The 27,658-nt window shown below is 37.3% G+C and overlaps 1 protein-coding gene across 2 annotated transcripts in view; it reads left to right on the forward strand.

Moving 5' to 3' along the window:
- PRDM2 (PR/SET domain 2) overlaps positions 1-27,658 on the forward strand; it is a 210,939-nt gene that overhangs the window by 63,692 nt on the left and 119,589 nt on the right. For both annotated transcript variants that reach the window (XM_036747096.1, XM_036747094.1), the window contains exons 5-6: positions 2,370-2,522; positions 16,408-16,534. In XM_036747096.1, coding sequence (XP_036602991.1) covers positions 2,370-2,522; positions 16,408-16,534 — 280 coding nt within the window. The remainder of the gene's footprint in view (positions 1-2,369; positions 2,523-16,407; positions 16,535-27,658) is intronic.

Consider the following 27,658-nt stretch of genomic DNA (forward strand, 5'->3'; position numbering starts at 1 on the left):
TCTGTATCTTTTTATGTACCTGGTTATTTATCTGTTGAGAGCAGGAGGTGTTTTCCCTTTCTTTGTATTGCCAGTGTCTAGAATAGCTCAAGGCAACAGTAAGCACTTAATAAATGCTTGTAGGAGGACTTGTATGAGCACTCTATAAAGAAATTTGTCCTCAAGGATATTAAAGTTTAGTTGAGAAGATAGAAAGTGTCTACCTCTAGGGTAATGTAATTAACACTAATTATCACTAAGACTAGTGATCCCCAACATTTTAGAGTATGAGAAACTCTCTTTAAGAATTTTAGTTGATATGTTTTTACATTGCCAAAATTTCCCCCATATCCCTGTCTCCCCTACCAGATAGACATCCATAATATAACCAAGAACTTTCTTAAAGCTAAAGGGGAAAAGGGAGGAAAAACAATCAATAAAACTGATCAATACTTTGGAAAAAAATTGATTTTATTCAAAAGGTTTCATGTCCATGGAAATAGCCAGCTCTGCAGAGAAATGGGAAGTGTGTCTTCCCACAGATCTTCTTTGGTTCATCTACTTTACTGTAGCAAATCACATAAGTTTTTGTGCTTCTCCGTATTCATATTCATAAATCAAAAATTTCATTGTTTCCTATAGCACAGTGAAAATTTGTCTAGTCATTATTCAGTCAGTTGGCATCTACTTTGCCAGTTCTTTGTATGCACATACCATGCTGCTCTAAAAATTTTGGTATATATAGGGATTTTTCAATCGCATCCATGTAGTATATGCCTGGAAGTGGCATCTTTGGGCATTTTAGTGCTTTCCAAAATGATTGTACTAATTCACATCCAGCAACAGTGCGTTAGTCTTATCTCCACAACCCCTTTTCTGCCCCTCCCCCAAGACTGACTTTTCCATCCGTTGTAATCTTTGTCTGTTTGCTGGTTGTGAGGTGACATCTCTGGATTGTTTCAGTTTGCATTTTCCTTAATATTAGTGATTTGGAGCATTCTTTCATGTGGGTGTTTATAGTTAACAATTCCTTTTTGAAGAAATTTATTTTTATCCTCTGCTCATTTATCTGTTGAAGAATGACTTTTGGTATTAAATATAGCAATCCTTTCCCATTTGACCACTTCTTAACTAGATGCATTAACTTTTGTTAAAGTGTTTTTATTTCATATTGCAAAATTATCTATTTTATCTTTTGAAATTGCTTCTATCTCTTGTTTATTTAAGGGTACATTTTTGCAAAATTGTGAAAGGTATGTGATCTGATTGTTTTCTAATTCTTAATAGTATGAACTTTAAAGTAGTTCAGGTTGTTTATCAGCTTGAATCTATTTATTTATTTTGGAGGGGGGAAGGCAGGGCAGTTGAGGTTAAGTGACTCGCCCAAGGTCACACAGCTAGTGTGTCAAGTGTCTGAGGCAGGATTTGAACTCAGGTCCTCCTGACTCCAGAGCCCATGCTCAAATCACTGTGCCACTTAGCTGCCCCATCAGTTTGAATTTATTGTTGAATACTTGTAGAGTGGGCTTCTAAGCCTGATTTCTGCTAGACTGCTTTCTAGTTTTTCCAGCAGTTCTCATCAAATAGGGAATTCCTTCCCAAGTAATTTTTATTTTCAGGTTTATTAAACGCTGGGATATTGAGTTCTATTATTTCTGACTCTCCTTTGTCAGGTCCATTCCATTGATGTACTTATGGTTTTTTTTCTAATTACTGTTAAATGATTTTGGTGACTGCTGTTTTATACTGTTTTTTTTTTCTTTTTTCTTTTTTTTTTTTTTTTGCAGTCTGGAAGTGCTGTTCCCTTTGCCTGTATTTTCCCATTATTTTCTTTTCTATTCCATATTTTTTTCCTTCAAATTTTGTTATTTCAGAAACCTCCTATGATAATATTTGTTTCTCAGTATCTGTTAATTGAGAAAATATGATTTTAAAAACCTACCATGAATTCATTTATGCTGGAAAGATAATTTGTATCAATCATGGAGTCTATATCCTTTTGAGAAATAGTAATAAGCTTGTTTTGTATATACATATACATACACATGTATATGTATACACACATGTCTCCTACATAAGGTACATTTGTTCCTACTCTTCTGAATCATATTGCCCATTTTGTTTGGAGGTAAATAAAACTAAAATAACAAAGCTTATTGTGCACCTTGGACTTAGGCACACTTTGGAATAACTGTTGGTCCCCACATTAAGAATGGTTCTAGATGATAGAAGTAACCCCTGTTGGCTTGGGTGGTCATTTATATTACCTACCTCACAGAATTGTGAGGGAAGTGCTCTGTGTACCTTAAAGCATTATGCGTTTAAGTTGTAAAGTACTACATATGCAATACAGTAGCGACAGCACCAACAATAATACTTTTTTTTTTTAGGTATATTATCCAAATTTGGGATGGATGTGTGTTGATGCCACTGATCCAAAGAAGGGGAATTGGCTTCGATATGTGAACTGGGCCCAATCAGGAAAGGAACAAAATCTTTTTCCACTGGAAATCAACAGGACCATTTACTATAAAACTTTGAAGGTATCATTTGAGTTTGTCTCCATTCTTCCCAATGACATTTTTATAATGAAAATCTATGTAAATGTATGCAAATATGTGTGTATAAAATATTTATTGTTATTTTTTGTTTTTGATAAGCAAAAGATGGATACCCTTTGTTTTACCTCTGACATGTACTGGCTGTGTTCCTGTGGGCAAGTCATTTAAGCTTGCAGTACAATAGGCAAGTTTCTAAGACTATAAATTCGCAGAGAAGTTGCCAACCTGCAACTGTATTGGTGTCTGCATTGGTAGAACTTCCTTCTCTTTTTTCTTCTCTCTCCCTGCACCATTGAAATCACAGGTCACTGTTTTCACATCACTTATATTCCTCCCCCTTGCTTCCAGTGGGCCACCATTTATAATAGTTTTTCAAAAAGGCCAAAAAAAGTTATGCAAAACCAATGAGCGTATTGAAAAGTCTGTTATATGCAATATTCCACATCCATGGTTCCCCATCTTTGCAAAGAGGTAGAAGTACTTTTTCCTATCTCTTCTCTGTGTTCAGGCTTGGTGATTGTAATTTCATTATATTCAGTTTCGGTTTTTTTTCCATTGCTGTAGCCATTATGTATGTTTTCCTGATTCTCTTTACCTAGCTTTGCCTTAATTCATGTAGGTCTTTTTATGTTTCTCCATATTCATCATAGTCATCATTTCTTACATCACAGTAATATTCCATTTACATGAATGCACCACATTTTGGTTAGCCATTATTTAGTCGTTTGGGTATCTACTTTGCTTCTAGTTTGTTGCTACTGGGAAAAGTATTATAATACTTATAAATTATTTTGGTGTATGTGGGTTCTTTTTGTCACTGACTCCATAGGAGTATGTGCTTGGGCAGTAGAAATTCTGGGTCAGATGATATAGACATTTTAGTCACTTTTTTTTTTTCGCATAATTCCAAATTGATTCCCAGAATTGGAAGACCAAGTCATTTCTCTACAAGCAGTGCACTTGTACTTGTCTTTTCACAGCTCCTCCAACATTCACTATTTCATCTTTGCCAATTTTCTAGGTGTGGGATGAAATCTCAGGGTTGTTTTGATTTACATTTCTCCTATTAGTGAATTTTAGGATATTCTTTCGTATGGTGGCTTGCAATTCTTTTGAGAACTGCTTGTTCATATCCTTTGCCCACTTACTATTAGGGAATAGTTTTTAGTCTTAGATATTTCTGTTAGTTGTCTATATTACTTGCTTATTAGACCCCATCAGAGATATTTTATACAGTGTTTTTCCCCCAATCAGTGACTTTTCTTGGTGCCCTAGTTGTATTTATTCATACAAAAGCTTTTCAATTTCATATAATTAAAATTATCTACGTTATCTTTTGTAATCACCTCTTTTTTCATAATTTATCTCGATACTCTATACCCTTTTTTCCTCCAAACATATTTTGTTATTAATGTTTAGCTTTGAAAAGTATTTTGATTGTTATAGCATTCATTCTGTAAATTAATTTCGATATTATTGTCCTGATTTTTTGTTCTGCTAGAATGGCCCAGCCATGAATCCTTTCAGTTATTTAAATTATTCTTTATCTCTTTAAGGATCGTTTTGCACAGTGTGCTGTGGCTAATTGACTCCAATATTTTATGTGCTTCATAGTTATTTTGAATAGAGCCTCTCTTTCTTTTATGGTCTCTTGGATTTTGTTATTGCTGTATGGTTACCATTTACATAGTGCTTTAAGGTTTGCATAGTGCTTTACAAAAATTATCTCATTTTTGGCCTCACAACAACCCTGGGAAGTAGGTGCTTTGATTATCCCTATTTTACAGAGGAGAACACTGAGAGCCTTGCTCAGGGTCTGGTTAGAATGTGCCTGAGGCAGGATTGTACTCTGGACTTCTGATTCCAAATCGAGTGTTCTATCCACTGAGCCACCTAGCTGCTACATAGAAATTCTGTGGAATTTTGAGGATTTTATAGTCTGCCATTTTGCTGAATTTATTAGGTATCTTAATTGGACTTTTCTAAGTAAATCTTCATATCCTTATCAAGTAAGAATATCTTTTCTCTTCTTTGCCTCTGTTTAATTTATTTCTCTTGTCTTACTACAGTTGGTTGTACTTCTAGAACTAGGTCAACATGGAACTAGGAACAGCATGAAACAGTGCATCTTCCTTTAGTTCTGGATTCTTTGGGAAAGATTCTAGCATTTTTTTCATTGCCTTTGGTCTTAGATCACTTTTCACATATTAAAAAAAAATCCTCTTGCTCCTATATTTTGTAGGGTTTTTAAAAACCATAAATGAGTTGCTGATATAATCATGTAGTTTTCATTGTTTTAACTTTTATTATTATAATTGTTTTTGTAATGTTGAACCACTCTTCCCTCATATAAATCTACCCTGATCATAACGAATACTTTTTTTGGAATAAATTTTTATAATCATTTTTGGATAAGATTTCAAAGTATTTATTAGCATATTCTACATTTTTCTTTCTTTGTTTTATCCCTTCTTGCTTTAGGTTATTAGGAAGTTTTATAGATTTTCTTTCTTTCTGAATTTTTGAGAATAATGTTTTGTTTTGTATAACTTCATATTTGTAATGAGTTTTATATTTGTAATGAGTTTTATATTTCTTGCCTTCTCAGTAAGTATGGGGAGGGAGAGAATTTGGAACTAAAAATTAAAAAAAAAAAGAATATGTGTAGTATAGGTTCATTTTGATTTTTATAGAATTAATTTGATAGAATTCTTCTGTCAATCTATGTGGATCAGGGATTTTTTTTCCCTTAGTGGTTCATTTACAGCTAGTTCAGTTTTATTTTCTATTAGATTTGTTAATTTGGGTATTTTATTTTATTTTTTAAATTTGGGTATTTTATACTTTTGTAGACAGTATTCTTTCTTTTGTTGGCATATAAACTAATAGCATAGTTAATTTTGATAGTTTTTATTTCCTCTCTGTTATTATTTCCCCTTGTTCATTTTAAATTTTGTTTAATTTGGTTTTTCTCTTCTTAATCAGGTTGGCTAAAGTTTTATGCATTTTGTTGGTCTTTTCAAATAACCAGCTTTTAGCGTTTCTTACTTCTGTATTGCCAAATCTTGCTGACCCTACCTATATAACATCTTTTTTGTTTGCCATCTTACTATTCAAATGGCTGCTCTCTTATCTCTGGCCCTTGATGCTCCTAGTAATATTAGTCATGTTGGTCTGCTTGCATTGTCTCCACCCTCTTTCATTCATGTGGCGAACAAATGACAAAATGGTTTTCTGAACTTTTCTGTAGGATAATAGAATTTGCAGCTTGAAGGGCCCATTGTAATCACCTAAATCGAACCACTTTGACTTAGGGATGAGGAAACTGAGGTCCCACCATAGGCTGATGGATTGCATAGTAGAACAGCAGAGGTGGGGTTGGGTCTTAGTCCTTCTGCCCCACGTCCAGTGCAATCTCCAAAGCTGCCTTTGCCTTTCTCACTCTTTTTGCCACAAATAAAGAATTTTTCAGGAGGAAAGAAAAAAGTATTATTGGTCTGAACCTATGATTTCACGATTAAGGGGAACTTTTGGTGAGAAAGCTTTATTTACCAATGCAAATAGGCAACTGCCCTGTAACTTACCTAGTGATAGTTTCTCATCTGGGGGCATCGTGGGGCTAGTAATTGACTTGCTCAAACTCACACAACTAGAATATGTCAGAAGGGAGATGGAAACTCAGGTCTTAATTTACATTTTACCTTTTCTCTATTCCATAACTTGTGAATATACAACTCTGATTTTTTGTTGATTAGTCAAGGAAAGTGTAGTATATAGAAGTTTTTACTGAAACTTAATAAACATTTTATAATATTTCCATTTAATATTGTGTTGAATCCAAAAGCCATTGTAGTAGAAGGATCATAGAGACCTCATAGACCAATTTAGTAGACACACCTTGGGTTCCCCCACTCCTCAACCTCCAGTACGTATGAGGAAACGGAAAGACTGGAGGCTAAGTAACTTGCTCAGTGTCTCACATGTTCAGGAAAATTCTACAGGTCTCTCATTAAGTATTATTCTCTTTGTAGTGGGACAAGACAGGTTATTTTCTATCTCAGATTCTTAACTGGACTGTATCACAAGGCAAAGTAACAGACATGTACCCAAAGAGGTCAGTGACAGAGAGGTTCTATGTAGTATGACTCAGTATATTTCTGCCCACCAATTCATGCCTCTACTGAACTTCCCGACCATTCTTCTAAGTTTCTCTGGTTTGTAACCAGAGCATTATTCCTGATTTCCCATTTCCCATGGTCAGTCAGTTGCCAAATGTTGCTGTTTTTACAATCTTTCTCATTTTAACTGCCCCCCCACCCCCCCAACTACACCCTTAGTTCACACTCTCATGGCCTAGATTATTGCAGCAATCTCTGGTGAATTGGTCTCCCTGCCCTCTCTCCCCTTTCTAATCCGGTCTTTATAAAACTTCCAAATTGATCTGACCACGGCGCTTCCTACTCAGTAAATGCCATTGTCTCACTGTTGCTTGATAGGACAAACTATGAACTTTTTTTTTTCCCCATAGAGAGAACCCAACCTCTTTTTTCTGACCTTATTTACCCTGCCCTTCTTTTCCCCACCCCCTAACACCCTCCCCCGCAGTATCCTAACTGGACTTCTCCTTTGTGGCTGACATCTCCTATCTCCATGCCTTGTACTTTGAACCAGGAAATACTCCCTTTTCAACTCTGCTCATAGAACTTCTCACTTTCTTCAAGACTCAGCTTAAGCACCTCCTTTTACATGAAAGTTCTTTTGATTCCTACAAGTGCTAGTGCCCTCCCTAAATACTTTGTTAATAATAATAATTTACAAATTTGCATTTATTTTCTTTATTCTAAATATACATGTTACATTCTGAGTACTTTTTATATACTGAGAAGACATCATGATCTAATAGGTAGGGAACTGGTTTGGAAATCAGCAAGACTCAGCTTGGTTCAGGTTCCAGTCTTTAACACACATTGACTGGGTGACCCTGGGCATGGCACTTTAATTCTTAGAGCTCAAGAATATAAGTTGTAGAGATAATGACCTATGTGCATTAGGAGAGAGAGCTTCCTAACTCATAGACCAATGAAATCACAGGTCCTATCTCTACTTAAACTTAAATGGATATGTGTTATCTTTCTTGACCATATAAGCTTTTTGAGAACAGGGATTATTTCATTTTTTGTCTTTGAATTCCTAGTGCCAGGAATATACTACATGCTTAGTAAATGCCTTTTGATTGATTAGTATATAACTATAATCTTAGCTGCACTCTGTGGTAGCAAAAACCTGAAATAAGGCAGACCTCCTCCAATTGGGATGTGGCTGAACAAATTGTGGTGTCTAAATGTAATGGAATATTATTGTCACTTAAGAAACAAGAAATATATTCAGAGATACTGCATAAGACTGTGAACTGCAGCAGTACCATGCATGTAAACAAGCACAAGAGTACAGCACAAGACTCTATCAGAATTCAGGTCAATGAGGCATCATGATGAAACTAACCTGGATAGAGGAAGTTATAGTACAATTTTAAAGCAGTATCAAAAAGCCTGACCAAAAAAAAAAAACCCCAGGTAGCATAATAATTTTCAGTATATGGGGAATATTCCTCTAAGCCTCTCAGCCTTCTGGGGCCATAAAAACCAGACATTTCTTTGTCTAATGGCTTAGGTTTGGTAATATTAGTCATAAAGAGAATATCACTCATTTACTTACCTTGCAGAGTCATAGCTATGCTCCATACAAAAGTTACTTGTTGAATCAATTGAAAATGTTGGATGAGGACTGGCTTACAGTCTTGTGGTTTAGACCCCATAGGGGTTCATTTTGCTTTGGCAGGGTGGGCTTCCTTGGTTGTCAAGAGTAGCATGTGCTACTCAATGCACCTTTGGAAGAGGTGATAAAAGCAGGAGGTCTAAGGAGTAACAACAGGGGGAGCTGTAGGGAAGTGTTAGAAGCTGCTGTATACATGGATGTGCCTTGCCACTGGGAATCACCTACTCTTAGCCTGCCTATGAGTTTCGATCTTTCCTGCCAACCAGAAAGCACATTTATTTCATGCATTAAAAAACAACAAAAAGCAAAGAAACCTTTTCATTGGAAAAGGATCATAGGATCATAGATGTTATGAAATGCTTAAAATATTTTTAATGCCGTTGTATCCTTGCCACACGTATGCTTTATAAATAAGTTATAAGCCACATTATATGTATCTGCTGATAAAGCATTTGCACCACTTTAAAATATTTTTAAAGTTAGAAATGTGATATTTACAACACTTAACCACCATTTCCAAGAAAACCAAATGTGGGATTAATCTGGAGCCTAAACCTCAAAATTTCTGTCAAAGAGCACACTAACATACCATATATTTATGTTTTCTTCCATCCTTCCGGAATATTGATATTTATGTTTTTCATCCTCAGTATTAAATGGTTGACTATAGGACATTTTCAAAAGAATGCTGAACAAAGCAAAAGAGACATAATCTCTACCTTCTGGAATTATGTTTTTCTAAAATGAAATATCTCTCTTCCCAGAGGATACAAGTGTACAAAGATCCATAAATTTTAAAGATCTATAATTAAAATAAAAATAAAAAACTTTTTATTCCTTTTTGTTTTCACACCAGTATTTCCCTTTAAATGAGTCCTTTCTTCCTTGAACCATCACCCTTCCGTCTTATTTCATTCCTCTTGTCCCTTTTTGATTGCCCCATGGAAACCTTCCTTTATAACAAAAAACATTACAGGAAAATCAGCCAAGGGTAACCTTCTCTGACTGTGCCACATTCCACATCCATTGTGTCCCACCTCTCTACTGAAAGGAGGGAGGAAATGGAAATGTGTTTCATCATCAGTTCTCTAGGCCGGTTGGTTATTAGAGTTCTTCAACATGCCACTGCCTTTCAGTGCTGTTTCTGTTAATGTTGTTGTGTTTGCGTGCATGTATTCTGGTTCTGCTTAGTTTATTCTGGGTCAGTTCATAGAAGTCATTGCATGTATCTGAATTCCTATGGCATAGTCATATTCCATTAAAGTCACAAGCCGCATGCTTGTTAATCATTTCTCAGTTGATTTGCTACCACTTGTTTACCACTTATATCTTGTGGCTGTGCCTCTCTGCACTTAGAATCCTTAGGAAGTATGCGTAGTAGTAGACTTTCCAGCCAAAGCTGTGCCTTACTGACTGGGCTTTCACGATCTTAGCACCTCCCCTTTCCCATAATATCACCATAATATTATGCACAAACAGGTTATTTTTCTCAGACATTCTCAAGTATTGACTGTTCTGGTTGCTACCAGTTTTTTGCTCACACAGAGTAATTTTAAATGGACAAAATAATGTTCTCTTTCTTTTTCGTGTTATGTTTAAGCTATAGTCCCTATAATGAGATCATTGTGTCAAAGGGTATGTTCCATTTTCCACTCTTACTCTGTCTGATTATTCTGCAAGAAGATGGCCCTAATACTGTGCCAAATATTAGGACTGCTTATTTCCTTGCTGCCCTGTCAGTATTGAATATTCTTGATTTTATTTTTTATTATTTTTTTGGCTTCTAATCAATTTTTAGCCTGTTTTCAATTTGTTTTTATCATATTTTTAAGGTTTTTAATTTTATTTTTAAAATTATATTTCATTGATGCCTTTTGTTGTTATATTGACCATTTCACACCTCTAGTCCCTTCTAGATCTCTGTCTTCTCTCTCTTTCTTTTTCAGAAAAATGAACAAAAGCATCCAATATAGTTACTGTCTCTGCCTCAGTATATAACATTCTCTCTTAGAAGTTTCTCACTTCTTGTCATGGAGAGACTAAGTATGTTTTTTTTTATCTCTTCTCCAGGACTTTATTGGTTTTTTGATTAGAGTTCATTTTCCTTTTAGGTATTTTTCCATTTACATTGTTGTATTCACTATATGTATTGTTCTCTAGATTCTGCTTATTTCTGTCTGGGTCAGTTCATATAGATCCTCCTATGTTTTTCTGAATTTCTCATTTGTTATATTTTGTTGCATAATTTTTCATTATATTCATTATGCCATAGTGTTTTGTTTTGTTTTGTTTTGCTGTTGCCCAGTTCATTAGAACATCCTTTGTTTCTAGTTCTTGGTTATTTATTTATATACCTCCCCTCCTAACACTCCTCTTTGCCCTCCATCCCCCATTCGTACCAGTGTTTGTTGTTATAGCTAAGAACTCAAAGAGTAGTGTGTTCCCATCATACTATATCCATACCTATAAAATAAGCAATAGCTTAAAAAACTAAGGCCTGATGGATGTAATAGAAAATCATATAGCAAGCAAATATAAAATATTTTCATACACCTATATTTCTATGTATTTTCCTCTGTCTTTATCATTATATCAATAAAAGCTTTGTTTCTATCTGTCTTCCTTGGGGTATATACCCTGTAGTGGGATTATGAGTCGAAGGGTATCAAGAGTTCATAATTCCAAACTGAAATCCAAACTGTTTGAACCACTTTACAAGTTAACCAGTAGTACATTGTAAAGATTTTAAGATTCCAGAATTTTGTAAGATAACATCTAAGCTTCTGTTAGCTAAATGCGATGTCACATTTTCTCTCCCTCTCTTCTTTCTTCTCTCCTTCCCTCCCAATATAATACACATATAGCATGCCTTTTTTAATCTAATATTTTTCTTCTAGATATATTTTTCATGGTATAAGCCAAGTTTCTGAGTTAGAAACTTTGAAAGAAGAAAGAGACTGGCTTTATGCTCACTTTTCTCTCTTATGATTCCCCCCCCCCCCCCCCCCCCCCCCCGCCTCACCATCTACTCCCCATCTACCCATTTAGATCTTTGGTGTCAGAAATGGGGGCCACTAATCTGTACATTTATTTATTGACTTAGCTTTAAAATGTGACATTGTTTCTGCTTTATCAGATTTTTATTTATTTTGTTAAATATTTCCCATATTACGTTTGAATCTGGTTCCAGCTACATGCTGGAGTGTTGTGGGCCACTTGCAGTCTCCTGGCCCTGTGTTTGAGACCTCTTGTTTAGATGATCCAGTAAACAGGCTGACTCAGGTGAGCTTTTCTTCTTGATATTGTTGTTTGATGTGGTATAGTAGTTGTTTGAACAGAGAGAGGCCATACTAGTAATAGTATAGGCATCTAATTCTAACTTTTATTAGAGAAAAAGAATTTATTAGCCTAGTTTTTCAAATCAGGTTTGTTAAATTTTTTTATCTGAAATATCTTAGTATTTAAAAAATTTGAATATTATATGCCAGTAATCCCCTGGGAAAATATTGGAAGGCTATGTTATATACAGCTCTGAACTTCAGAGAGCAAAGAGTATTGCCTTTATTTTAGGTAGGACAAAAAAGGAATGAAAGAGTTGTGATAAATGGAAGAAATATTTCTTATATTTGTGAAACTGTGTTGTTGTAGGAAAACATCTGCTAATATAAATAGTACTGAGGCATGTTTAGGTGTTTTTGTGGTCCTTTTGCCTTTAAAACACTGGTATTGTGTGTGTTCTCTGAGATATTTGCTGTTACTTCTTTATTATTCTAAAATCAGCCCAGAAATGGTTCTGCCTTCTTATTTTTCAGATTTGTTATAGGAATCATTTCCTTAAGTGCTAAGGAGATACAGATAACTCCTTGGATTTTGGAATAGAAGACATACTGATGAGACTGCTTTCAGATGTATTGTTTTTTTTTCCATTCTACCTTAAAGTGCTGTATTACTTGTATAATTGTTTATACCCTGATGGATCTGTGATCTCACTGGTATGTGTGAGCTCCCTCTACTGGTCAGATAGTTCACTCACACTTCATTCTAGATTAGCTTCCCAGTATATAGGAAGAAACTGTATGATGTCTTGAATTAATCACATTGGCCGTTGTGCATCTTTACGTTGTGCATCTCGAAACTTTACATTAGGAGGTTTCAGATTAAAAAAACAACTATTAAAGTTTTTTACATAAAGTTTAGCGTGAGGATGGTATTTTGGGAAACAAGACCTCTCACTCTAAAATACAGAAATTATATATTCTTGAACATACTACATACCACAATGTATTATGCCTTTTAATGTTTCCAGAAGTTTATAGTAGAACAGAGCCCCAAAATGAAACTATTTGTTTCTTGAGGACACTAATAAGTAAGTAATGTGGCACCTGTCTTGCCCGCAAAGGACATACAGCTTGGGGTAGAACAACAAATTATGTCAGCTCAGGGGGAGCTTTGTCCTTGACAAATTCAGGACCTCCTGCAGTCCAGTGTTTCTGGAAAATATGGAAACTCAAAAAGGGGACCTCTTAACAAAGGGAACCCTATTTTTTTCTCCTGGAAGCAGCTAGGTGTCATGGTAGATTAGAGCAGTGATGTCAGACACAAATAGAAACATCCCAGTGGGCCATATATTGACTTAGAAAACTACCATGTTGTATTTTTATTTTGTTAAACATTTCCCAGTTACATTTTAGTCTGATTGGGGCCTCACTGGGGAGTTTTGTAGGCATTGAGTTTGATACCCCTGGATAGAGCACTGGACCCGGAGTCAGGGAGATGTACGTCCAGTCTCAGACATTTAATAGCTGTCAGTAAGCTTGGACAACTCAGTCAATCCATGTCTACCTCAGTTTCTTCATCTGTAAGATGGGGATGATAATAGCATCTGCCATCTAGGGTTGTTGAAGATTAAATGAGATAAAATTGATAAAGCACTTTGTAAACTATCTAAATGCTATCTGTATTAAAAGAGATCATGGGGGATGTCTGGGCCAACCCCTTCATTTTACAGGTGAGGAGACAGGCCCAAAGAAATTAAATGACTTGCCCAATTTTTCAGAGGGCAGAAAGTAAAAGAAGTGAGATTTGAACCCAGGTCCAGCTAAAGTTCTCTAAGTAGAAATCTATTGCTCTTACTAGTGCACCATACTGAAGAGCCATAGTAGTTCACATGCAAAATATGGGAGTTTTATTCACCTACAATGTCAATATGAGTCAAAAGTATGAAATGGTAGCCTAAGCAATAAAACTAATGTGATACCAGGCTACATTAAGAGATGCATTGTGTCTAGAATGAGGGAAATGATAATATTGTGGTGATCAGACCACTCCTGAAGTATTTTGTTCATTTCTGGGTATTATATTTCAGGAAGGATGATGATAAAGTGAGTAATTTTCAGAGGAGGGCACTTCAGTTGGTGAAGGGCCTCAATATAATGCCATACCAGGATTGGAGGAAGGAAGTAGAAATGTTGAATGTGGAGAAGAAGAAATTGGCAGGAGTGGGAGGGTAAGGGATGGTGGCTGCCTTCAGTTTTTGAGGTGCTGTAATGTAGAAGAGAAATTACGTTTGTTCTACATGGCTCTGAAGAACAAAATAAGGAGCCTTTGGCAAAAGCTGCAGAGAGCCAGACATAGGCTTGGTGGAAGAAAAAAACATTCCCAACATTTAGACTTTTCTCAAAGTGGAATGGACTAAGTTGGCCTGAAGTGGGCTTCCCTCACTGAAGGTCTTCAAGCCCCAAGGCTGGATATGTCACTTACAGTTTTGAATGATTCTTGTTATGGCACAGGTTGGACCAGATGACCTAAATTTTAGGTTTCCTCCAACTCAGATTTTGTGTAGATGTCATCTTTATGATCTAGTAGTCTATTGATAAGAAAGTTAAAGCCCTCACCGATGAAAGTAATGGCTTAAGATCACTAGCTAGTGACCACCCAGGAGTTTGAACCCACATCTTTTGGCTCCCAAATTCAAGCTTCTTTCTTTATATTAGGCTGCCTCCAAGTCCTCTGTTTGATTCCAAATGTAGTGTTCTTCCCATTATCACTCTATTCAGCATTCAGCCCATAAGCATTTATTAAGTGCTTTCTAAATGCTGGGAATCTAAAGAATCTCAACCCTCAAGTAGTTCTTTTGGAATAGGATTCTAGGGACGTAGAAATGGCTTGCCATTTGTGCCACGTCTAAAAATTGGAGATTGTTTTTGAGTTTTGAGACAGGAAAATAACTTCCCATAACCTTCTTTACTTCCCATTTTTCACCTAGGCCATCCAGATATTTATTTTACCTGGTATTTTTTTTTTAGAATTTTTTTTCCATATCCCCAATTATTGTACAGTTTTCCAACAAATAAGAAGACAAATATTTTGAAGTTATATTGCCATGGAACAGCTTAGCTAAGGGTAAGAAATACTTGTGTCTGGAATGTATTAGTTATGGGAAACATAGATAAACATGATTCAATTTCCCACGAATGTTAAAAAAAAAACCTTTAAAATACCAGCTTGAATTATTGATGGAGTCTAAGGATTCATTTGAGTTTCTTGGTCTAAATTTAATTGATTCCAAACATATTACCACACAGGAGAAATATTACAATGGTCCAGAGACTGCAATAAAGTCACTTGGTTTTACCTATCTTTGGGGGTCAGGTGGTGGGGGTTTTTTGGGGGGAAGGGGGGAGAAGCAGTAGAGAATAAAGGAATTTTAGTCAATTCCAGTATTTTTTTCTTAAAAGGATCAGATTCTCCATCTAATCAGTTTGTATGTGATATTTTTTCAAAGTTCAAATTTTTCCTCATACTTTTTATACTGACATTTAGGTATAAAGATGTGTGTATGTAATTACTGTTTTAATAGGTACAGGCCTGCTATTTACACTTTCCACCTTGAATTAAGTTATAATTTTGATGATATGGTACATAGGAACAAAACGTTAAAAGTAATTGTCCTGTTATTGAGTGTCTCACTAGCAATATTAAAATGCCATGTTAATAAAACTAAAACTTCTGTACTTGTGATGTCTCTGTCTCTTTTTAGTAGGGCTGTGTGTTATAAATAGTAGTGCATTTATAAATGGAATGGCGCATATACTTTTGTCATTATATCATAGTTAATTGGCATTCTCTTAAACATGCTTCTGTGCTTTCATCTCTTCCCTTTAATCTCGTTCTTAAATATGCACTATTATTAAATTGAATTTCCTAGGTTTTCTTTTTGGACTTTTTTGAATAGTAAATACGATTTTGTAATATGATAATTTTGATTTTTAAGCATATATATTGCCTCTAAATTATATATGTGTCTGTATGTATGTAAAATAAGCAATATATATTGTTGCCTTTTAAGTTTGTTTAATTTTCATTCTCCTTTGTGGTCTGTCACATTGAACCCTATTTTGAATCAATTGGACTTTAACAATAAAATATAGGAAGAAATCTGACAGCCTTCAGGAATTAACAGCTTCCCAGCTGCAAACAGCTCCCAGTACCTCCCATTTGTTTAAATTTAAATTTAAAATTAAAAAAAAAATAGGATTAGTCTGATTTCTCCTTGAGTGAGATCCAGGACCCTCCCTCGGTTGAGCTGAGTTTCCACTCCCAATGGCAAATATTCTCCCGCCATACCCTGCCCGATTCCTGTTTTGCTATGGACTTGGATCCATGAGTTTCTGTGCTTTTCGTCCCTGGATCAGTCCAGTTAGGCCAGGCCCGCGGACCTCCTCCCCCTCCCCAGAGGAGGGCCTGGCTCTTGGAGCAGAGCCGCGGCCGTCGGTCCTCCTCCCCGCACAGGGGCGCGCTGCTCCAAGCGGCGGGGGCGGAGGCGCGGCCGCTCTAGCCGGCCCAGGCTCGGCTGCCGCGCCGCCGTCGCTGCTGCCGCCGCCGCCGCCGCCGCGGGTTAAAGGGTTCTTCCTGTTTGGTTAGTCAGGGAGTGAGTGAGTGAGTTAGGAAATCTGTGGCGAGAGCCGCGTCCAGCTGTTTGTAATCGCCAGCGCCAGCTCCACGCCCTCTGGCCCGGAGCCCGGGCTGGCTCCCCCCTCGCTAACAACCCTCGTCCTGATTGGTGTGGCCTGGCTCTCTGTTCTCCCTGCAGCCAATTGAGCCGGGCGAGGAGCTGCTAGTGTGGTACAATGGGGAAGACAACCCGGAGATAGCAGCTGCTATAGAGGAAGAGAGAGCCAATACCCGGAGCAAGCGGAGCTCGCCGAAAGCCAAGAAAGGTAGGGGCTGCCCGCCGTCGCCGCCGCCTCCGCCTCCTCCTCCTCCTCCTCTCGGGGCCTCCTCCCCTCACCCCCGGGGCCTCGGCCCGATCCTCGTCCCGCCGGCCCCGGCCCCGGGGAACGGCCGCAGACCTCGCGGGCCGGCCCGCATTGGGGCGGGAGGGGGGTCGCCCGACTTCGAAACTTTTCCCCGGCGCCGGCGGGGCCCCCGCTGCCCCCCCCCCCCCCGCCCCCCGGCCGGGTGACCTTTGCGGGCTCCTCGGTCCGCCCGCTCGGCCGCCGGGCTCAGCACTTCTGACTTAAAGGGACCGTGGCGCCTCTGCTGAATCATAGGCGGCGGAGCCAGCGCCGCCCGGACTCTCGCCTTCCCGAGCCGGGCTGGGATTCCGCACTCATTCTGTCGCTTTTCTAACTTGTTACTCCGAAAATAGATGCTGGGAAAATCAGCCGCCACTTGGTGAGAAGAAAACAGGCCGTGGGTTGATTGTGTTACCATCCCATTTAAAAAGATAGTTTGAACTTTGAAGGGAAAAGAATGTTCTTAAAGTCACTGTGTTTGAAGTGTATTTTTAGATTTCACATTAGCGCACAGCATAAAATGTGGTAGCGAGCGACATTTTCAGTTTTGCAGATTTTAGTGGGTTTAGAAGCATTACTTCAGTGCAAGGTTCTCAAGGAGTTTCTTTTTGGTCATAAGGTGAAAGGCAGCAAGCCAGTTGAGAGTGTCAAACATTATTCTACTGTTGGTAAAAAAGCTTAGGGCTTAATTTTTTGTAAATAGTGTTGAAGCGATGAATAACTGAACCTTTTTAAAGAGTTCCATAATTTCGGTTTTATAAAACGAACTTGGTAGTTAGAGCAGTGCTTTTCTAGTGTACATATGGTTGAGCCTGTATTTATTTATTTATTTACTTTCAGGAGTGTAGAGAGAAAAAGTATTTAAAATTAGTAACAAGCTCTAAGGCAGGCTGTGAGGACCTCATCCCAGCAGTAATATTCTTGAAAACAAAAACAGTGTCACTTAATATCGCTAATGGTGGCAATTTCCTTCATGGTTTTCTTTAAAATGTAACAGAATAGAATTACTGGGACATGACATTTTGACATAAGAGTTAAATGTTACGGGGTGCCCTCTTTCTCCCCTCTCTTCCTCCTATCCTCATTTTATTTCTGCTTAGGACAATTTTTCTGTTGGATGTTTCATATGATGACCCACTTGACATTGCTGAAGCTTTTATTTGGAGTATGAATGTGAATTTGGGGAACCTTCACAGAGGTTGAATACACATACACACATGCATACCTGATTCATATGTCATATAAGCTTGGACATTTTATATGAAAATTTTCACATTTGTTGGTCAACTTCAGCTATAGGTAAGTCAATAATTATAGCCTTTAGTAATAACAGCTCATGTATCAGGTATCCCTAAATATGAATTATTTGGGGATGTCATGTTGAGTGCACCTTAAACACTTTCGACTACTAGTCTGTCTTTATTTTTAATTGCGTAGTTTTTGCCATTTTTTTCCCCACAGAGTAAAGAAGGTACAGATGTTTTATCTAAAAGAAACTCTGAAAAGCCTAGCCCATTTCTAAATAACATTTTTTGTCCAATAAAATTTGATGTGTGTCATTCATCAAAATCAGGGACATGATCTCGGGGAATAATTTTACCTATTTTGCTTTTTAATTGGAAGGACTTGTAAATGAAGGACTAAAGTGTTGCCCAAATTCTTATTCTTTTAAAGTATTGGGGTTTATTTTGCATTTCCTGAATTAATGCTTAATTTTTTAATATATTCATAATGAATTACATTTACCTTATTCGTACATGAAACGACTATTACCTAGATAGCACTATTTCTAGTTTTTCTAAATAGTTGCTGTCTGGGTGTCTATACTCAGTCACTATAAAAGCAAACCCAGATTGATTCATACAAGTTTCCTTGAGGTCTTTCTGCTTATTATATATCCTTTTTCATCTTTTGTGTGCTTTTATTTACTCTCAGTAACTTAATTTTGTTGTTAATAAATTGAATTGGAAACATTTGCCATGAAGAATGAAGTCTTGTAGTTTATTGTATGTGTTACTGCTATTATTTAAGACTGTAGTTGTATGTAGGAAAACTATGGTAAAGTTTGGTCTTCTAGTTTGCATTTTTTTGCAACTGTGGAGATTATGGGACAACTTTGGATTTAGTTAACACATTGCTGGATATCCCATTGTTTAATAATGATTATTATAGTAACTGCAGCAAGTTCATCATACAACCAGTGAGTACTATGTCTTGGTTAAAGGACTTATTTGAAACTCATTCCCAAGATAGGTAATCTAATTAGGTCCAAATGAATAAAAAGTCCTGCTTGTCATTTAAAACCAGAAGTTTGACATGTGGTGAATTGACATGTGGAAGTATTATGTAGAAACTAATTTTTAAATATCAAGATTTAGATGCAAATAAATACATGTGACCACATGAAATCCTTCATAGGATTTGTGTGTAGACTTAAAAAGCCTCTCCCACAGTGATGCCAGCTAAATGAAGTAGCTTAAATTTCACTCCTGGGTAATCAGTCATTAGTCCTTTATTGAGCACTTGCTGTATGCCTGGCACTGTGTTGGGCCCTGAGAATACAAATACAGAAGAGAAACATCGTTCTCTTCAGAAACCTACATTCTGCTAGGGCAATGTAGGGAAAGGAATTTTAGACTAGGCAGTTAGGGGCTTTCTGTGTGAATCCCTGCTCTTTCCAGTAACAGGTAGTATTGATTATTGTTCCCAGAGAAAAAGGTGACAAGAGGGAGAGAAGTATATTCATGCTATAGAAAGGCATCGGGCAGATTGCCCATGTTGATTAAGCCTCCAGTATCCTGGTGGACAGTTGGATGGGAAGGACAAACATTGAAATTGTATGGTGGACAGTGAAAATTGATCTAACTTTGTTATGTCTTTGAGACAGCATGGCATAGTGAGTGTAGTGCTGGACTGGGAGTCAAGAAGACCTGGGTTTGAAATCCTACCTTTGATGTATAGTAGTAGGCCTGTGACTACAGTCAAGCTTTGAAATTCCCTGGGTTCCACTTCAGCTGTAAGCTGAAGTTGCTAATATTTGTACTGCTTACCTCTTAGGGTTATTGCAATGCTCAAATAAGGTAATTCAAACCTTAAAGTGATATATGTGTGTATGTATATGTGTGTATACATACACATACACACACAGCACTTGTACACAACACACATGGCACATACATGGCAAAATATGTCCACATACAATGTGCATAAATATATATGTCACTAAGGTCTTTTTTTTTGGTGACAGCTGCTGTATGCAGAGCTGTGCGCTAAATATGATACCTTTTGGAATTCATCAGCCTCTTGTAGGCTAGAATAGAATAAATATTCTGAATGATGCAGATTCAAAGTGGACAATTCATACTTCATTCTTCTGACCAGTGAATGTGAAGAGCACAATTTTGCTTTGATCTAAAGAGATACTATAAGTATGTATCAGATGTTCTTTGGAGTCTTAACTTTGAAGATAGCCTAACTTTGATCATGTCTTTTGGATGATGGTATTTAAACTATAATTAGGTGCAAAGGAGTCCCTTCAATTGGACTGATTATGATAGATTTATTGAGTGATGGAGGTTTCATCTCCATTTCACAAATTGATTCCTTACTGAGACAACTTAGTGTTTGGTGAGCATTAACTTTGGTTTGAACTGCCCGAGGACTGTGGTCCATTGAATAGTTTATGGTGATGTTCATCTTAGCTTGGTTGTCCAGGAACAAAACAGCAGTGCAAACCACCAAAGAAATATTTGGTATCCTCGTCATAGCACCTGCCTGTGTGAACCTGAACAAGTTAAGTTAAACTCCCCCCCTACATCTCATTTCCTTCATCTTTGAAATAAAGGAGGCAACTAGATGGCCTTTGAGATTCCTTCTAGCTGTCATGTAGTGATTATTGGAATAAACATTTATTTAGCACCTACTATGTGCTAGGCACTGTGCCAAGCTCTGGGATATAATGAATAGACAGTCCGTGCCCTCAGAGAGTTAAAAATTTAAAATTAAACATTCAAAAGGGACACCAAGAGGTACCCAGATGGAGCATCTTGTTCTTTGGAGCTGAAACCAGGTAGAGCAGCAGGTGCAAAGTGGAGTGAGCTGAGAGTCCAGTTTCTGCCCTCTATAAAGGAAGGCTTTGGGAGGAGTTTGGTACTGAGCCCCTCCATTCAGAGAGAAGAGGAGACTGAGGGTGGGTGGTGTCAAATACAGTTTGAGTTACAAGAGTGGTGGTGAGTTTGGAAGGGATGAGCTAACCTTGGGAGGGGCTTCTTGTTCTGTGGAGTTGAAATCTAGCAGGGCAGCAGATACAGAATAGAGTGATCCTAATATGTTTTCTCTGTGGGACCATTAAGTTATATGGGGGTTACAAAACACTGCATACAGTAGCATTTCACTTAGCCCAACATCAGTTATCTAGTAACCTTACGTAGCTAGAACATGAGCTGAGAAACAGGAAATAAGCAAAAAAAGAAAAAGGCTTCATAACAACCAAAAATGGTGTTACAGAATCTATGTCCTAAAGTTTGCGTACTTCACTCACAGTGAAACCTCACAAACTTGTGCCCTAAATCTATTAGGTCTTTGGTAATTTGATTGATTAATCATGTCATATTAGAAAATTTATTTTTTAACATGTGTGTGTATATCATACATACACACACACACACACACACACACACACACGAGATATATTATGGGCATAGGTTGCCAAAGGAAGGTATTTCCAAATGATCAGATACTATTACAGTGACATCATTCTAGTATTACGTCGCAGCCGATAGGGAGGAGATACGCATACATTCCCCCAAATCTAGAATTCAAAAAGTGTAGTTGTCTGACATGTTATAAAATACAGGAAAATAGCTTGCCTTCTTTGGTGAGTAGTAGCATGGAGGAGACAGCTAGGTGGCTCAGAATATAAAGTGCTGGGCCTGGAGTCAGGAGGACTTGAGTTCAAATCCAGCCTCAGACACTTACTAGCTGTGTGAGCACTGGGCAAGTCAGTTAACCTGTTTGTCTTAAACCACTGGAGAAGGAAATGGCACACCATTTCAGTATTTTTGCCAAGAAACCCTGATGGACAGTATGGTCCATAGGGTCATGAAGAATTGGCCACAACTGAATAACAGCATGGGGGAGTGCAAAGAGTGAGGGACTTAAAGCTGACCTAGAGGTGAATGAATGCCACTTGCTAGCTCAAGTCCTCTTCGTCCCTCTGAACTGGACCTCAGCTGACAGATGGGCCAGTAAGACTTGTGGTACTGATTCCAGAATTGTGAAGAGAACGGTGAATCAAGTTTAAAGGGCTCAGAAGATGAGTAGTCACCATCCTCATTCATTCCGTAGATGTCCTGAGGATGTCTTCTAATCAGTGATTTTCTTCAAATGATGACCCAGGGCTCTGCAGGAAAAAGTAATGTTCATGGTCTTAAGAAGGAAGTAGAGTATGTGATATATTTTAGAAAAAATCCATTAACTTTTTTTTTAAAGTTTCATCACCTAAGGAGGAAACTTCAGGGAAACACGTGATTCTCCACGCTGTCGGAATGGGATGTTAACAGTAAAAACAACAAAAAAGTAGAAAACAAGATTCCTGCCCTTTAATTAGGAAGCCAAGACTTCAGTGTGAAAAGATAATTAACAATACACGGAGGTGGATAAATGTGGTATGAACATGGCATTTACCAACTTAAAAAGGAGGGAGAGAGAGATTACTTTGGGCCTGAGTATTCAGGGAAAACTTTGTATGGGAGATGGATTTTGATTTTTGAAGGATGTGTGGGATTTTATTAAGTAAATAAGAGATTATTCTAAGTGTAGGAAGCAATTCAACAACAGTGACTAACACATTTGTTTCCTTTTCTCTCCCTGTGCCCCTGCCCCCCTTTTATTTACAAAGTATTTGTATTTACTTTGTCTATAAAATAGACAATAAATGTCTGTTGAATTGAATGCTTACTTTAATAAGCACACAACTTTTGTGTGCTCAGTGTAGTTCCGGGCATTTAGGGAGATTAAATTTGGATAACCTATAGCAGGGGTGGGGAACCACATGTGGCTGTCTATGTCCTCAGGTGAGCCCTTTGACTGAATCCAAACTTCATAGAACAATTCCCCATAATAAAAGGATTTGTCCTTTAGTCTTGACCTCTTGGAACATATATCTTTATGCCAAGATGCTAGCTAGTATACTTTTTGTATACTAGAGTGGAGGAAATGACATGTGCGTAAGTTCACTGGAGATTTACAAAGTTCTACATTTCCCATGTGGAACAAAGTCTCCACTGACCAGGGAATTCTTTTCGAAAGTGGTATTGGAATTGGATTTAAAAGGATTGATAAGAATCCACCAAGTATGAGGAGGCTGAGTGAAGGTCTGAGACAGAAAATTACAGTGCATTGAGGGATGAATGGGGAACCATTTCTAAAGTTAGAGAACCAAGACCTTTCTTTTATACTTGCAACTGTGGAATGACATTTGACTGTTAAAGTTCTGCCCCTAGATAGGTCAGAGATTCCCCACCTTTATGTTAGGTCATTCACACAATTAAGGCATTTTTGAATGAGTCCAACTAATTCATATAACTTACACATGTACAAACATACACATAGGTATATACACATATGTATGTGTGCATATATACATATTTGTATGTGTGTGTGGTGTGTGTCTGGAGAGAAATCAATTTGGATGCACTTTTGACCATAATAGACTATTAGTTTTTATGTCGAGTTTTTTGGTCTTTAAAATATTTTCAAAAGGCCACTTGCCTATTTCGTTGTTTTTAGGAAAGAGAAATATTTACTTGAGAGCTAATATTTGAGTTCTAGAAAGATAGTAACTAGAGCTGCTGATCGATCTGGCACCTCATTGGAAGCTATCGTTTACTGTGTAGGTTAGGGCCTCATCCCATGTAAAATGAAATCTGTTTCCTGATATTTTAATGTCTTAATGCTTAGCACTGGGCAAAAACCTACATGTGACTACAAAAATGACTTTGGTTTTTGTATCATTTTTCTTCCTAGAGAGACATTTTAGCATTATGAGGAAAGAGTGTGTTAGATTTGGAGTTAGGATACGAGTATTCAAAGCCTTTCTCATTAGCCAGCTATGTCACTTAACCTCTCAGAGCCTCAATTTCCTCACTTGTAAAATGGGATAATGATACTTGCACATCCTACCTCCCAGGATTTTTTGAGGGAAGCACTTTGCTAGCCTTAACATACTATGTAAATGTAAGTTATAACTTGCTATGCATTGGACTGATTGTGCCCTCCAGAATACGTTGAAAGATCTCTTAGTTGTATTAATCTCCTTTTGATAATGAAGTTTTAGATTTAGAACCTTGAGGGGAGACTTGTCATCTTTCAACTAGAAAAGTTTCTTGTGTTAATTAGAAATTGTGCTATGATCAAGAATTTGTGGTTCTATGTTTTAATTTACTGTTCCTCATTAGTTGTGTGATGGTAGGCAAGTCAATTCACCTTGATTCCTTTATCTGTAAAATTTGGGAGTTGGATTAGACTATCTCCTAGGTCCCTTTCATTTTTTAAAATCCTTTGATCTTAATTGAGATAATTTAAACTGTTAAGCCAGATTTTCCTGTTAGACTGGATTAGAAATAATTTCATATGAGAATTCTGTCACCCATTGAAGAATTTAATTGCCTGTCATTTAAATTTCTTTCTCTTCATGACTTGTTAACATCTTCTCATCCTTCTTCTTCTTCATCCCCTTTCCTACTATATTTACAACTATATGGAAAACCTCACCCCACACCGCCAATTCACCTTACCTGTTCAGCAGAGTAAAGAAGTCAGTTTCCCTCTGCTACAAACAGCAGTGATTAAGGTGGTGAGAGTTGTTCTATTTAAAGTTAAATAACACATTTAATAGATGGAGAGAACAGCTGAGCTGTAGTGGAGCTGGCTCCTGCTGACCTTCCCTGACTATTTCAGGCCACATGGCCCAAGCAGAATTGCAGATTGGCCGAATGCCAGGAGATGGGCCTAGAAGGAGTTCTGTGAAGTGACCAGGCTAGCCACTTTGGCACCACAAGAAACCCCACACTTGGAGGCCACAGTCCCCCGAGTCAGCTTGGTATTGGCTCTCGCCACCAATGCAGACATAATTAATGTAGAGAATATATGTTCATATATCTTTATGTCAAGATGCTAGCTAGGGCTATTACTGCTAGATTGTGACTGCAACATTCGTTGCCTGGCCTGAAATCCTTTACAGGTTAAGTATGAGCTGAATTTATTCTGTCTTGTCCATTCTTTGAGTCTCTAACTTCATTTTTGCCTCTTGGACTGCTCTTTATGTTGTGTCTTCACAAAAAATTCGGCACATTGTCTGTTATGCCAGGTTTATCTATCTGCTCCTGTTTTGGGGGGGGGGGGTCTGGTTTTTAGACCTCAGTATAATTTTAATTAAAATAATCCCTTTTTACTCATTCTCTGCAGTATGAATCAAGGATTGTTGATCTTCAATTCTAGCTCCATTACTAACTTGTTCTACTCTGCGAGGACAAAATACATAAAGTCTTTGTGTAGCATCTTACTGGACTCTTAAAGTCAAAACAGTGCTTTTATTCCGCTTCGCAGAAATTGTTTGGATTAATTTAAAATGGTAAAGTAATTTGCAGATATTTAAATTCTGTTTCAGTGATTGAAATTGCTTAATAAAAACCATAGGTTTTGCTGTCTCTTGAAACATTTTAACATGTAGTGTTTGACCTGATTATTTTATGTAGAATGGAGGAACTGTGTGCTTATAAATTAAGGTCTACAATGAAGATTTACCAAACCCCTCCAAACAGTAAATATGGAGAAAAACTTATTTCAAGGCTTTCTTTCCAAAAAGGGAAAATTTAGTTTTTAGAAAGTAACAAAGGCACACCACCATTCAAACTGTAGTGAATTTCAGTCAGTATGTCTTAGGTAATAAAAAGTTTTTTAAGAGTTTTAAAATGTTTAACCCATGATAACTGTCGTTCATTAATTTTCCATTATATCTGACTCTCCATGACCTCATTTGGGGTTTTCTTGACAGCAGTGCTAGAATGGTTTGCCATTTCCTTCTCCAGCTCATTTTACGGGTGAGGAAACTAAAGCAGAGTCAAGTGACTGGCCTAGGGTCACATAGCTAGTAAGTGTCTGAGGCTGGATTTGAACTCAGGAAGATGAGTTTTTCTTACTTCAGGCTGGATGCTACTTAGCTGCCCTTGATAATTACTTTTGACTGTTTACAAGTCTACAGTTTCATTAGTATGGGTGCCACGCTCACCTTTGCTAATACTGACCAGAGTGAATCTGTACCTTCTCATCCTCTGTGATTGTTTTCCATTCCTGGTCAGGTGCTGGCTCTATAAAAGATCCACCTAGTTTGTGGGATTCTTTTACTATTTTGAGGGTACTATTGTAGCCATTCCTCTCATCTCCTTTTGTCATGCATGATTTGCTTGTTTTCTTCATGTGCTCTAGGATCTCTAAAGTTAATTTTTTAAATGATTAATTTTTTTCCATTTAGCAAAGCAATATTCTCTTCTCCTTCCCCATTAAACAATAGCAAAAGAGAACCCTCAGCAATTATGCCTAGTCATATGAAACAAATTTCCACGTTGACCATGTCCACAAATGTATGTATATATTCTGCATTTTGAATCTAGCAACTCTCCCTCCACAGGTGGATAGCTTGCTTCATTTAAGTTAGTTTTTTGAAAACTACTCTAGCAGTCTTCAGCGACCCATGAAATGGGCTGTTTTTAGTAGCTTTTAAAAATTAACTTAATTGTTTTTTAATGGAAAAGGTATGATTTGCAGTATGATTTCATGTGTTTTTTTTTTAAGCTCGCAATCAAGCCTTCCTGGTCTCTGGGTGAGTGAGGTTCCACCTGGCAGTTTACATACAGGAGCCAGAGGAGGAACAAGAGGAGTAGTAGGATTTTAAGGTTTTATGTTATTTTGAGAAAGATAAGGTAAGAGGTGGAGAGGTCCTTGGCATCAGTCAGGAGACCTTGTTTTTACTCCCTCGCCCTGCCTACTAATTGTTCCACTTTGTGAGAGTCACTTATTGGCTTTGGGCTCTTTGGGCCATCTGTTAAATGAAGCACTTGGACTCTACGATCTTTAGAACTCCTTCTAACTCTGAAATTTGATAATTCTGTGGATGAAAGCCACAATAATTTTATTGTAAAAATTAATGGAAGTTACAAGTGCATTATTTTTTCTGCATCTTTCTTTAGGTTCAAGTTTGAATGGATAGCTGGGGAATTTACATTTATTTAAATACATGCTTCACTGGTATTGTTTCTGTATACATCCACACACATGCTTGAGATTTGGAATTTCAAATATAATACTTTGGAATCTTGGTTTTGGGGTCCAGAATAGCTTTTTTTTTTTAATGTTCTGTCATTTGAACTTTATAAATGTCAGTTCAGGAGTTTCTATGTAATGTAAAGAAAATATGTGATACTATGACTATCTCATACTATCATGGAGTACAGATGTTAACAATACTGAAAATAAGATTTTTTCTGTAGTGCAAATTAACATTTTTAATACAGTATAATATTTCAGGGCTGCTTAGCCAAATATCTAAGTTATTAAGCTATGGTGATCTTCTGGTGACGTCTGACACATAATTCAGCCTTCTAAATTGAAATGTGAAAATGAATTTTCTACTCCCATAAGATGCTCTGATTCTTCAAGGTGCCCTAATAACATATGTAAAATCATCATCCTGCTTAAAATCGTTGTGTTCACATTAATTTTCTATTATCTATTTGCTTCAGTTCTGTGCTAAAGGTATGTTTTTCTCTAGCCTTTTTAGGTTATTACGATATTTGACTGAAGCAGCTGGAAGAATAAATTTCCCATATTTTATTAGCTTCATCAAATAGTCTACTGTATGGTCTCTTGGCCTGGGTTTCTCGTTCTGTTTGACTGTATCCCAATACATCTTGTAGCAGTTAGTTTTCCAGATTCTGAGACATGCATGCATAGGTGTAGTGGAAAGAACTCTTTGTTTGGATTCCTGGG

Source organism: Trichosurus vulpecula, chromosome 2, assembly GCF_011100635.1.
Source record: "Trichosurus vulpecula isolate mTriVul1 chromosome 2, mTriVul1.pri, whole genome shotgun sequence".
NCBI classification, from domain to species: domain Eukaryota; kingdom Metazoa; phylum Chordata; class Mammalia; order Diprotodontia; family Phalangeridae; genus Trichosurus; species Trichosurus vulpecula.